Source organism: Rhipicephalus microplus, chromosome X, assembly GCF_043290135.1.
Source record: "Rhipicephalus microplus isolate Deutch F79 chromosome X, USDA_Rmic, whole genome shotgun sequence".
Taxonomy (NCBI): Eukaryota; Metazoa; Arthropoda; class Arachnida; order Ixodida; family Ixodidae; genus Rhipicephalus; species Rhipicephalus microplus.
In genome coordinates, this window is record NC_134710.1 from 2333894 (window position 1) to 2347163 (window position 13270).

Genomic DNA, 13270 nt, shown 5'->3' on the forward strand with positions numbered 1-13270 from the left:
AGAAGACTTGCTGTGATCGCAGGCTTGCGTTCAGTTAGCCCTTGCGCCAAATAAAGCTCTCCTTCGCCGAGTCAACTCCTGCTTGTTCAACAACCCGTTACAAATTTTTTTTCAAGTAAGCTCTAGTTATGAGTTCAGTGCTATGTTCCTTGTTTGTGCGTATCTAACCCGTTGCGCTGTAAAATATTCTACGATGAACATCCAACAACTTGCCCAACTCGCGATTCTGCTTCTATCTTATCTTGCTCCCTCTATTTATTTTTCTTTTTTTTGTTTGTTAACTCTCTTTACTTCTTTCTCCTTTTGTCTTTATTTTTCCTTCCTCCCTCTTTCTTTCTCTATCTCTTTCTAGCCCTCTCCTTTTTTGTTTCTTTATTAGAGCGAAAACTATTATGAGATCAACACTCGGGCCACGTGCAGTTGTGTCCGCCGCTGCCACCGGTGTCCGTAACCACATCGCGCGAAATTACAAAAAAATAACCTAGCACCGATAACACAGGGGGGCTCGCACCCGGGTGCCAGCCAAGTATTCCACCACTGAGCTACGCCGGTGCTCGTGACTAGTTGGTAACCTTGCCTTAGGGAGGCTTGATGCCGGGAAAGCAATTGTGTTATTACGACTTATAAATTGTTTTATAACAGCAAAATAAACGCCAGTCGTCACACAATGTGAATAGCCTAGTGAGTGGGCTGCCAATGCTAACCTATTACAAAAGTTTATTCTTGTTCCCCTACTAACTGTGGTGCATACCCACTTCGGCTATAATTCCTCATTGTCAGCCACTTCATGAACCCTGATTGGCACAAAATTCCTTGCAACTGTTTAGCGGATACCATGCTTCTCAAAAGAGTCACAAAAAAATAGCATAGCCAATGCTATTTTTTGCCCTACTACCCCAAAAATTTCTTATTGATGCCCTAGTGGGTATCAAGTAAGTGTGGTTACAGTAGTTACCCAATGAGCTTTTTCAAAAGGCTCTGAAAGGCCGCTCTTCTAGATTTCGCTGTAACTGTGCTGCGCCATCGGCGTAAGCCTGGCATTTTCTTCTTGCCTATCTTTCTTTCTCTTTTGCTTTCTTTATTTCTATTTCTCTCTCTTTCTCCCTATCAATCCTTCTTTCTCTCTTCCTTTTTTTCTCTCTCTACTTTTTTCTGCCTTTTTTTCTTTCTCTCTTCCTTTATTCATCCTCCCCCTCTCGATAATTAGTTATTTTTCGCAATTTCTTTCTCCCTCGCTTTTTGTTTCTTTCTCTCTATATATTTGATCCCTTTTTTTTCTTCTTATCTTCTGCCTTAATTTCTTTTTTTTTCAATTCTCTGTTACTTCTGTAACCCCTCTCTTTCATAGTTTCATTTTTCTCTTTTTTGTGTATCTCTCTGGCTTTCTCTTTACAAAAGAACAACAAAGGAGTGGCTAACGTAGAAATTCAGGCTAGTTCGTCTGCCACAATGGTACAGTCAGTACAGTGAAATACGCAGTTATTTGCAGGTTCTCTTGGTTTGCACTGTGCGCCTTGCGACACCCATGCTGATTGCATTTTCAACTCTCAAAATATCGAGAAATTCCAGTCCATTCTTTTGGAAACAGTGTTGCAGCACATGTGATGCAGAGATAGCTCGAGCAAGTGTTGGGTGCAGGCGACGTTTTGGAATGGCAGTTCTTTGTCTTCCATATCGCCAGAAATCAACCCGTCAGCAACAATTTTCACATCCAGCCGACTTACATCATTGCTACCTCCTCATCGACAATGACAATATCTTCAAAGTGAAGGCTCGGGGCACAGCGCGAGGAACACCAGCGATTCGGTTTCAAAGACAGACAAACTCGTCATTGTCTACAACTGTGCTCAGAGATTTGGTAAATTCGATATACCCAAAGGACAGATAATTACAAAACGTACATTTCACATATAGACAATGATATTACTGCTTTGAATGTAAATATAAAGCAAAATTCGTTGTACCTGGGCTCTCTATGATCAGATTTGACACTAGTGCTAAAAAGATAAGGACAAACAAAAGCAGCACATATACCAAGAGTCATTAGTAAAGATGTTCTTGTCTTTTCATCATGGAAGATCCCAATATTAAATGTGTAACAAGCTGGGTGCAAGGCATTCTTTAACACTACTTCTGAGTGAACTGAGGAATTACACAAGCAGAATAAATCAAAGACGACTCAGAAACGAAAGACTGCTGGTGGTGCAACTGTGAAATTCCTCAATCGGCTCGCTGCGATTTTATGGACTGACAATACCTGTCTTCACTGGTTATCTTGTAGCCAAGTCTACATTTTGGCTATTTTGATGAAACAACTCCAGTTAGAAAAAGGATCATTGAAAACAAGGACAGAGTGAGGCATTTCAGTGGGAAATATTAGGGCCAAGAAGTAATGTGCAAGGTTTACTGTTTGACTTGAATTTATGGGAACACCGGTCAACTGGTATTTTCAGAAAATGCAAGTATAGCAGCCTTCTGTGGAAGTATGAGCTATTCACACATACCGCTTATCTCTACGAACTTCCTGTAACTAAGCTTCGCCAAACTATTCCTAGCTCCTTACTAAACCAACTAACACAATGTCTATTAAATTAAAGGGGCTGCTCAGGACCCTATCAAGGGACACAATTAGCCTCACACTAACATTTCAGCTCGTTGTCTGGTGCTCTGAAATGTACAACATAAATTATGCCTGAGGCATTAAATTTCTCTATGAATGATGCAGAGAGAAACTATAGCATATCATGCATGTAAAGTATTAAAAAAAACACGGAGTTTCACAAATAACTAAGATTTTGGCAATCTAGGTAGGGTCAAACAAACACGCAATATACTAGTAGGTACCAAATGCTTACCTTTTCGGTGTCGTTTGAGAGCTCTTTCTACCAAGAGAACCATAGATTGGAACAAGCGATGTGCTTCCTGGTGCTAAGAAAGGAACAGAAAAACGAATTGGAGGACACGCTAGACTCGCCTTAACAAAAGGTCCACTAACATTGCCAGCAGAACTGTGAACAAGGGATTCGTGGTGCACAAAACATCTGCATGCATTTTTGAATGGGCAGCATAAAAAGCGAGGACAATGGAAGTACTAGACGCCGCACAGCATTGATAATGGGATATGCTTTGTAATACTCCTGATGCCCCCCCTTTTTTTGTGCCGTCCGCTGCAACATATATTACCAATTTTAACTAGCCCAAATGACAATTCTTCTGAGACGTCTGGAAATGAATGACTGAATGCATTTTGCCCAAACCACACAATTCCTGTGGGATGGATACTAATAAGTATAGATTATATACAAGCAGACTGCATAATAGCAGCAAATATTGGACAAAAAAGGCTGACGAGCAAAACAGTAAAAATTTTTTTAGATAAGTTCGCTAGAAACAAATACAGTGATGCCACCGAAGCCTGCTGATTTGGAGCAATTTTCGGAACTAAAACTTTATATATTGGAGAACTTTGGAAGAGAAAAATCTGCATTTTGGAGCATTTTAAAGTATAAAAATTTTCACTTTTGGAGAAATTCAGGGCAGGTAACTTCACATCCTTCAGGAGAAGCAAGTTGTAATTACATTCAAGGACATGAATGATTATTTTTGGGCTCTTGGGAAGAGCTAGAATTATTTCATTTGATTGCAAAACTTATGGAACCAAACCATTTTAGAGGCACTCCCTATCTCAGTTGATTATGCAGAAATAATTCCATGCTGTTTAGCATTCTCGAAAAACTTGTTCAGTGACTATTTTCATAGCGAATAGACAGAATAATGGTTGAATAAAATAGCACATTCCGAATCCCAGAAAAATACAATTTTATGAGACAACAAATATATATAATTTTGACCCTGAAAATATACTCTGCTAAATAATTTGAACTTGGCTGGTCCTCTAGCATGTGCTTGTCCTCAATTGGGGGTTAAACGATGTTTCTGATAGTAGCAGCAGCATGCAACTCTCCTGCATTTACCGTAGGTGTGCCCGTGTTCATCGTGCCTCCTTTTGTCTTTGTGCCAAGTTCCCACTGCAACCAGCTGCTTGACGAACAGTGAATGCATTAATCACACATCATCATCTTTCCTTTCTTTTTACATGCCCCAGAAAGATTTTAGCACAAGAACGGATACGCTCACATGGAATAATGACGGCTTTTGTCCCATTATAATGCATGCCTTTTTTTCTTCTCTTTTTAGGCCACATTTGTTCAAACACTCATTAGGCTGCGCGATTTGAGATAGAGCGATACCAAAGCAGCGTTCACAGAAACCTAGTCGGGACCAACCTTACTAATGTTTATCTCCATCGGCGTCAAAAGGTGGCGACGACAAAGGACAAGTTCAAGCAAATGAAAACAATGACATACCTCTTTAAGTCTAACCAAGAGTGCACTTCCAAGCAAATATTTATATTGCTTATTGAGCTAGTGGTAAGAAGCTGCTTGACATATTCTCGGCATTACAGAGAATCACATGCATAGCAGGACAGACAAGCAAAGTGGTCCATCTGATATGTGTCAACATCCCATTCGAGGTTACTGAGAAGTCCTTCGATCAATGGAGCACAGTAAGTGCGCTGGCAGTTGTAGGTAGGACATATTTTCTTCTTTATAGTGCTGAAGTGCTGCATAAGAGGGTTGCGTAACATCAAATGAAAAGTTTGTTGTTTTTTGGTTTCATGTTTTCTTATTACCAGAAGGAAAGATTGGATAGTGTGTTTCCTGTTCAAAAAGTCATGTTTGTAGAGTTTAGACAGTGAAATGCAATGTTCGCCCTTTCAACACATAATATATGTGTTTTTTGTGTCTTTTTTCTCTTAAAATATTTTGAGTGCTGTTTTATTTGTTGAATCTATTGTTTCGATTGAAAACAGTGTAGTCAAATTATTAAGTGTACCTCCCCTACGTAATGCCTCACGGCAATGTAGGTGAAATGTAAATAAATAAATAAATAAATAAATAAAGACATGTTACAACTAGGGCAAATGCTGTTAATTGAGTAAATGATGTGCTTTCTTCTTTTTAACCTACTAGATATACCAACTGATTTTGTCTGTCCTTTCGGGGCAGAATTCCTCGAGTAAACTATTACAAAAAAAAAAGAAAACTCTTTATTGCTGAAAAATCTTCCAGAGATCTCTTTCTGCTTTAAACACAAGCTTCAAGCATTCCCGGTCATTGAAAAAAAAGAAACAAAAAGCCACAGTGATGAAAGTTTGGTTTGGGAAAACTTTATTCTGAAAGTCCGCAGGCGTGCACCCTAGAAGTGATGGAAGTGACCTTTTACATTTCACAAGAAGAGTATTACTTTGGAGCAGCTGTAAATGTTTACGGAGCAGAAAAAATGCTAATTAAGAGTAGCCACTGGTATTTTAGGAGCAGGAAATGGCCCACACTATAAAGAAGTTCAGAGCATTGTCAAAGCATCTCGTAAATGCTAATAGTATATTCAAGAGACAACAGTCAACATAAATTTCAAGAAGCGAACAATCGCAGGTTGTCAAAAATGTGCTCCGAAATAAGCTACAATTCAAAATACTAGTATTTGTGGCACAAATCTAATCAAAACTGCAAAAGTTGAGTGCCATAATTTAGAAGTAACCACATTTCAATATAGGTGTTGCCAAATAAGCAGTAGATAATCAGTATGAGGTAAACACTATCCTGCTAATTTTCGCATTTCAACACACTAGCCTGCATGTCTAACAGAGAGAGAAAAAAAAAGAACAGCCAAATGAGATATATGCTTAATATGCCAGCTTTTGTCATGCAAATGAGATCAGAGCTGGTAATGCTGCACACATGTAGCACACTGGGATGATAGTACACATATTCTTTTCAGTTTCTCTAGCCGGTAAAACACAAAAATTTGTCATTCTCTAGGTGTCATTTCGGGGCAGGTTTAGAGAAATTCCTAAGAAAAATTACTGTTAGTAGCAGTTTGGAGGAATCGGTGCAGAACTTCCATTATGACCGCCAGATCTGCGCGGAACACGCAACATAGTCACGGCCAAGACAGGAAGAGCGGCCTGTCAGAACCTTTTCTAAACACTCTTTCGAGTAACTACAAGAAGCACACTTGGATAGGTGCCCACTATGCCACAAAAGATCATAAATTTTGTGCAGTAGGCGGGCCCACGGTTTGGTTGGCATTTATTATGCAATCCTTTGTCATTCTTCGAAGAAGCATGCTATCCCCTACACACTTGCAAAGAATTTTGTGCAAGTTTTTTATGCAGTGGCTGGCGAAGACGAAGCGGGTATGCGCCACACTTAATAGGTGATCAAGAACAAGCTTTTGTAACGAGTTGGAGCATTTAACGACACACTGGTTATGCAATTCCCATGCTGCGACTCCTGGTAGATGCTTTGCTGTTCTAGAACGCTTTATTATTCATGCTAATGCAATTCCTTTCCCTACATGGAGCCTGCCTAAGAAGAGTTTGTAAGAAAGTTCTGGCACGGGGTTCCTCTGCAGTAGAATGCTGGGCTGTGATGCAGGGTACCCGGGTTTGAATCTCGCTTTATTCTCCGTGTTTTTATTTCCATTTTTTAATTTATTATTTCACGCGATAGTGGTTAAAAACACTTGCAGCGGAAAACAACGGCACCACACGCAACCCTTGTCATTTATAACAGCTTTTCCTGTGAAAAGGAATCTTGCTACAATGTCACTAATTGTAAACAGTCAGCCCTTAAGTAATTACACAGAAACAATGGAAAAATTACGTAAGAGACGGCGACTTGCCACTGAACCCTGGAGTGAGCCCAGCTAGACACTGGGAGTAAGTAGTGCTCAAATATCTTTTTTCGCTCTGCCAGAGTAGACATGTGGTGATCAAATCCGCCAGGCCTTAGCGGACAGCCTGAAAACATCCTGAAGGAATATTATGAAATGCAGTGTACTTTCTTTGCTTCCCAAGACAATTTAAAGTATTACAATCACCATTTGCATTTCTCTTTCTGCACTGCGATAGAGATCATTCATTCCATTTAGGAGGGCTACTTTTCTCATTTACCAAAATAACAATTTTAACATTGATTACCGTTACAGAAAAGGCTCATAAATTCCAACCAGGTTAGTTAGGACTTGCAGTCAATTTGGACTGACGCGCTGGTCCCGGCACCAACCTGTTTATTTCTGCAGGGGCGGGGGGGGGGGACTCCGCAATTCAAATGCGTTGGTACCCACAAAGGTGCAATCCACAATGGTACATACAGCTGCCCATTTCTTTTTTAGGCCTGGGTCAATAAACGCCGATTTACGGCATCCCGGTGTCCGGTTCCCTGAACGGCTATGCAGGAAGCAGTTGCACATGAGTGTTAATCAGGAACATGTGCGTATTGTCCTTCCTTTCGCCGCCATGCTTCGTTATACGGCGCTTATCGACGGGACGGTCGACGCTCGCGCGTTCAGGTTAGAAATATGGCCGGCTGTACTTTGAACTGACACAACACATTCATTACTTTGCACAACAACACAACGAAGTACTTCAGCAGCAGCACTCATCAATGATTTAGATGGAACATTCTCAGCAGCTGCACAAAGCTTTGCAGATATGTTTTGTAGCCAGAATGCAATAAGGCGGCAGTGGTATGTTCAACACTTTCGACAGTGTCGGCAAGGGCGAACCGCAGATCCAGAATACCGCTCTGTAGAACTTTCTGCTTTATCACATTACCGTGCAGTAACGGGTCTCGATAAAGTTCCCAAGGTTCCGCATGACCAACGGCTCGAACAGCGCCTCCTTTATTGCTGGTTCGAACCATGCAGGAAGAAAAAAGGTTGAAACATTCACGTCGATGGCGTCAGAACTTCCGTTGCAACCACCTCTTTACCCTGAACTTGGCCATATCTGCTATTAAAAACACTGAGCCCATGCGAGTACCAGTGTTACTATAGCCAAAGTTATTCAATCATACGAGTTGCGAAACTGCGTTCCGAAACCTGGACACGCCATTGGACGACATAGCGGGAGTGAGCAGATCGTCGCGTCATCTGGGAGTGATGATTAAAAACACTGCGTTGCCTCCTGAGCGCGCGCTGTTTTTTAGGCTGTTCAATAGCCTCGACTTGCACGGCACCCGCCGCCACTGTCAGCTGTTTTCGCTCTGCCAAGGCGTAATCAGAGCCGTGTCAAAGCGTCTGAATTCATTTCGTCGAAGGTGGTGCTTGCACTTTCGTGTTACAATAGTTTTAACGCTGTGGGGTGATTATTTCTGTTACTCCTTGTTTGCACGTTTGAAAGCGTGCGCTCGAAACCGATTGCTCGCGGGAAGTTTGAGATGGCCAATCCTCTAAGTGTTCCGCTCTGCGGTTCACGATGTGTCTCACGAACACAGCGTAAATGATGGTCGCACAAACAAAACACTGATACGGTGGATTGCAAACCAAAGCACAACTGCAGAGCCGATTAGTACTTACCGCGAATTGGCCGCTTTGTCTTGCGTGCAGCGGTAGAATTCTACTAATCGCGAAACAAATGAGGCGCAGGCTGGGATACCATATAATCAGTCATAGGCACGTTACCAGTAAACAGTAACAGTGCTAGAGTTACAGTTACTGAAGGCAAAAAAGTAACTCTGTTACAGTTACCGATTTTGTAAAAGTAACTTGTTACAGTTGCAGTGAAAAAGTAACGTCGTTATTTTTCTGTTACTGTGTGAAATAAGTAATTGATTACAAAACAAATGATAGATTTGAATGAATAATGGCGTAGGAAGGCATGCGGTAATGAAAGTTGCATGTTGTGAAACCCTAGACGAAAAAAAAAACCTAGAAGTCGGCCATTATAATCAATCATTCTGTAAGGCTCACTTTGTCACATCAGTTTTTTGTTATTGTTGTTGTGGTTATTGTTGTTATGCACATTTGGTGACAAGGAAGTTTACTTGCAAAATTCGTTGCACTTTAGAATGAGTTGCTTTTCAAAGATTTCATCAGAGAGCTTTCCCCTCTTGATAGACAAAATGTCGCGTCCTTTGCTGAATAGCCGTTCAGCCGGCGCTCTGGACGGCATCCCCGTATTTCGCTGAATGAAAATCTTCTTAATTTTAGGGTACTTCGCCAGCTCGCTGATGTCAGTTCTGGGATCGCTGAGCCATCGTTGCACCTAGGAGCATGAAAGGGAGGATTGAGGCAACTGAAAAAAAACACGTCGTCTTCGTCGGTTCCTTCGCTGGCGGCTGCATTTTCATTGAAAATTGCTTCGAGAGCATGACAATCTTCCTCAAGAAGTCGTAACGTCACTGCTTTCTGCACTTCAGTCATCCAGGAAAGCTTGAGCTTTGGATGTACCGCTGCTGCCAGGGCCAGATTGGCATCCTCCAAAACTGCAGAAAACCTGTATTGAAAAAGGTTACAGAAACAATGTATGGCCCTGTTGAAAACATTTCACTTTCATTCATACCACGGACAATCTGTGGTACGAATGCATATGCACCTCTGCGAGAGCACGCGATGAGATAGGACAGCAAGGAGATTGGCACAGGAAACTTCTCTCACCTTTTCTTGACTGCGTCCTGAAGACTGCTAGCAAGGGGTGTGCAGTACTTAAGCGGCGGGAGGGATCGCTGATACCGCAGTAGAGATTGAAGTGTTGGCTGCAGGACGCCCATGTACATGTATTGTTCCCCTTGTAGTATATTCAGCCTCTTTGCCACAGCGTTCATCGCCTGGAAAAATAAAAGATATAGTGAATGCACTGCATCATGTTAAACAAATAATCGAAACATACCTTGCAGTATTCATCAATGAACATAGATTCCTCATGCTGCAATCGGGGCAACGAGAATGCGTCGAACGTTGCGCCCATCCTCCCTTTCGGTACTTCGTTTACATACTTCATGGCGTTGAACAACGAATTCTATCGTGTTGCATTCGGCACAGGGAGATACCTTCCCAAGGCAGCCTTTATTGCTTCGGCTGCCTGCATAGACTGGCTTTGTTTCCTCCAAAGAGTCTTCAGTTTTGAGAAAACAGTCCTCACCCTTTCGTGGTAGGTCCCGTTGTTGCCGGCATTTTCGGCATCCACCGAAGCGACGAGGTTTAGGGTATGCGCGGCACACCTTCTGTGCCGTCAAGTGGATATCTTGAGAGAAATCATTGTTCGAGCCACTCTTCAGTACCTACGTGATGTTATTTGCCACAAAATCTTGGTCCCGTTCAGCTTCTCCAAAGACCCTGTGTCCCGAAAAATGGAAATTTCCAACAAGTTAGCGCGGAAATGAGCTGGTGGAGGTTTAAAATGTTTATACCGCATCTATAAAATTTGATTGGTTAATTTGTTAAGCAGTATGGAATAAAAGTGCCAACGGCTGGACGAAAAAATACGGGACAGGACAGAGCACTCCCTTAACAATAAAACTGTTAGAAAAAGCAAGAAAGGAGTGAAGGTTAATATCCATTAACAAATAAAGATAAACGCGACGACTATGCCCAAGCAGACGTATAAATGCACCCAAAAGTTTGCGGAGCGTAGGCTCTACTGCAAATGTGAATTTCTGCTCTGTTAGGACGTGGCGCTACTTAAATATCTGGTAGCTGTGTAGCTCGCAAGGACTATACTATAGGCTGGAACATCTATTTGGAGGTTATGTTCTCAGACAAAGCCGGAATATAGCTTCCTCGGAAGTTTTGTACTCCGCTCGTTTTTCGGGTGGCTTACATCTGTGGTACGCTAACAGAAAAAAAAATATTGCATGGCACCGATGATCAGTAGCCTTAATATGTAATATAGCACAATAATGGGCTTTAGAAAATTGTAAATATCTTAATAAAACAAAAATCTCCAGGTCTTTTAAAAATACGAGGGACGACACAATGCGTAAAGTTTCTGTTGTGTGTGCATTGCATTTGCCTATCGTCTTTACTAGTCTAAGGGCTTTGTACAATATCTCTGTAAACGTATTTGTGTTTTAATTCCTGACTCTACAAAATAACCACATGACTATTTAGATTTGCGAAAGATATGCAGAAGTTTGTCGTAAATTCTAGGGTTACAAAATATGCCTTAGTATGCAACAGTTGAGGGCATGCGCGAAACTTTCCATAGTCAGTGAGATCAGCGATTGCAGCATGCCAGGCTCATTAATTTATTGCGATCATAAAAAAAGAACGTAGCTGAAGTCAAATTGCAGCTTAATTTAGTTTCTTTTTGGGAAGGATAAGATAATAGAAATAGACAACCTCGGTGTACACAATGAGATTAAAACAGAAGCAGCCTTTTAACATACCTGAAGGCTTTCACAAAGTGCGAACCATTGTCCGTGATGACGACACATATCTTGTGCAGAATTTCGTACTCCACAAATACTGCGTGGAGCGCTGTCGCGATTACGTCGTAGGTGTGATGACCTGAGAGCCTCTGGCACACAAGCACTGCGGATCTTCTTTCCAAAGACTCTTCATCTATGTAGTGAACCATCACACCCAGGAAGCTTCTATGGAAATTGTAGAAGAAGAACAGAATGGTCAGTCTTGAAACTAGCGATATCAGTCTGGTCATTAGAATGGAGGAAGGGACCTCCACAAGTTTGCAACTACCGCACCAATTACGTGGACGCAAATATCCTAGCTGCATTGCGTTGCGGGCACTGTTTTGCATGTTTACAAACCATTGTCATATAATTTAGAATCCACTTTGACTAGATAGGAAGGTCAGCAATGCTTTCCACAATAAGCGTTTAAGCTAGATCCGCTTCTTGAGCCTTGATTTACTCGGATTCATATGTCTTCTTTTTTCTTTTTTGTTTACCACAAAACCTTGTGCCACACAAGATGCATTCATTCTATGCTTACTCGCCTGCTTAAAACTTGTACTTACACAATTTGCTTATTTGGCTTACAAAACATATCATAAATGACTGTTTTCTCGGGCTCTACATTTGCAAATTTCACGAAGCGACACAGTTCTGCAAATATTTCACAAGTACATTTCGCGGCAACCTGTGATATGTAATGCACCCATCTCCATGAGGTGACAAAATCTCTGAACGAAGCTTACGTTGTTTTATGAGATCGAAGGAACCTCGCAAATTAGGACCTTGCGAAAAGCACACGTGCAGCGGGCTGTTTATAGCCTACACTAAGAGCCTCACCTGTTTGAGGCTGTCCAGCAGTCAGCTGTGCAGCAGACCGTCGATGCCTTCTCCAAGGCGGCGATGAGAGACGCTTTTTGCTCCCTGTAGAGGATGTCGATCTGATTGACCAATGACTTCCTGTTCATCAGCGTTGCCGATGGATGCAGTGCGTTAATCAAGCACTGGAACTGTTCATTTCCAACGACTGAAAAGCACTGCATGTCGGAGACTACGAAGTTCACAATTAACCTGTCTAAGCGACTTTGTGATAGATCCTTGGGTCGACTAGTTGTTGCTGCAAGACAGGACTCCAGGGTCTGCGTCGAGCTACCGCCCGCGTGTCTTTTGTCTGCCACGGTGGGACCATGCTCGGCTTTTCTCTTCTTGGAGTAGAACTCCTTCAGTGCAGTCGGATGTTTTTTCTGCGCACAACGAAAGTTCAGGTTCAGTACAGTAATTTCAACTTGATCGGTATAATTGATTACGTACAATGAACCATGCACAAAACCGAATTCTCGACATTTATAATGGTTAAACTTACCTCTAGATGTTTCCTCAGGTTTGACGAAGACGTCTTGCTAGTATAGTACTCTTTTCTGCAAATGCTGCACAACACCGTTATATTTGCCGCCGTCGTCTTCAACGCGGAAAAATATTCGCGGTACGAAGGCCAAGGCAACTGCTGCTCCGAGTCGACAGGCATGGCTTCCAAACAGGAGGAGTAGTGCCGTGCCAGGCTCCTCTGCGGCAACGTTTCTCTGCGGTGCATCTAGCTATTTTTATAAGGACGTACCACCTTTTCGTGACACCAGTAGTCCGCCATCGCAGATGTGGCGCTTTCACAGACGTCCGGACCGGTCCGATATTCCAAAAGCCGGGTGAATGCATGATTGTCATGGGCTACTCCGTCTGAACTATTAATAACAAAGTTTCCTATTGTCCAGCTGCGTTCAACAAGCTCCGTCTACAAACGCATTGAATGGGTGACTAAACTAACGTTTTCTTTCGCACCCTTCCTCATATTTCACTGCCCATTTACTGCCCCTTTCGCCGAAGTCTCTTCACAATTCCCGCACTGTCTGCAGGTGTGTAGGTGTGCGGACTGATCATCTGCAGGTGTGCGGTACTTCAGTTTCACGTGCCTTGACGACAGGGCTTAAAAACTGTTGGTATGGCCAGAGTGCGATTAA

General features: G+C 42.2%; 1 protein-coding gene and 1 pseudogene across 1 annotated transcript; both read right to left on the minus strand.

The window, feature by feature from the left end:
- Positions 1-8887: 8887 nt before the first annotated feature.
- On the minus strand, positions 8888-11425 carry LOC119175523 (uncharacterized; annotated as a pseudogene).
- A 669-nt stretch (positions 11426-12094) lies between these two features.
- LOC142761778 (uncharacterized) lies at positions 12095-12783 on the minus strand. The gene is made up of 2 exons (XM_075881151.1): positions 12622-12783; positions 12095-12502 (listed from the first exon to the last, which is right to left on the minus strand). Exons 1-2 carry the CDS (start codon positions 12781-12783, stop codon positions 12095-12097), a joined length of 570 nt encoding a protein of 189 aa, XP_075737266.1.
- Between the last annotated feature and the right edge of the window lie 487 nt (positions 12784-13270).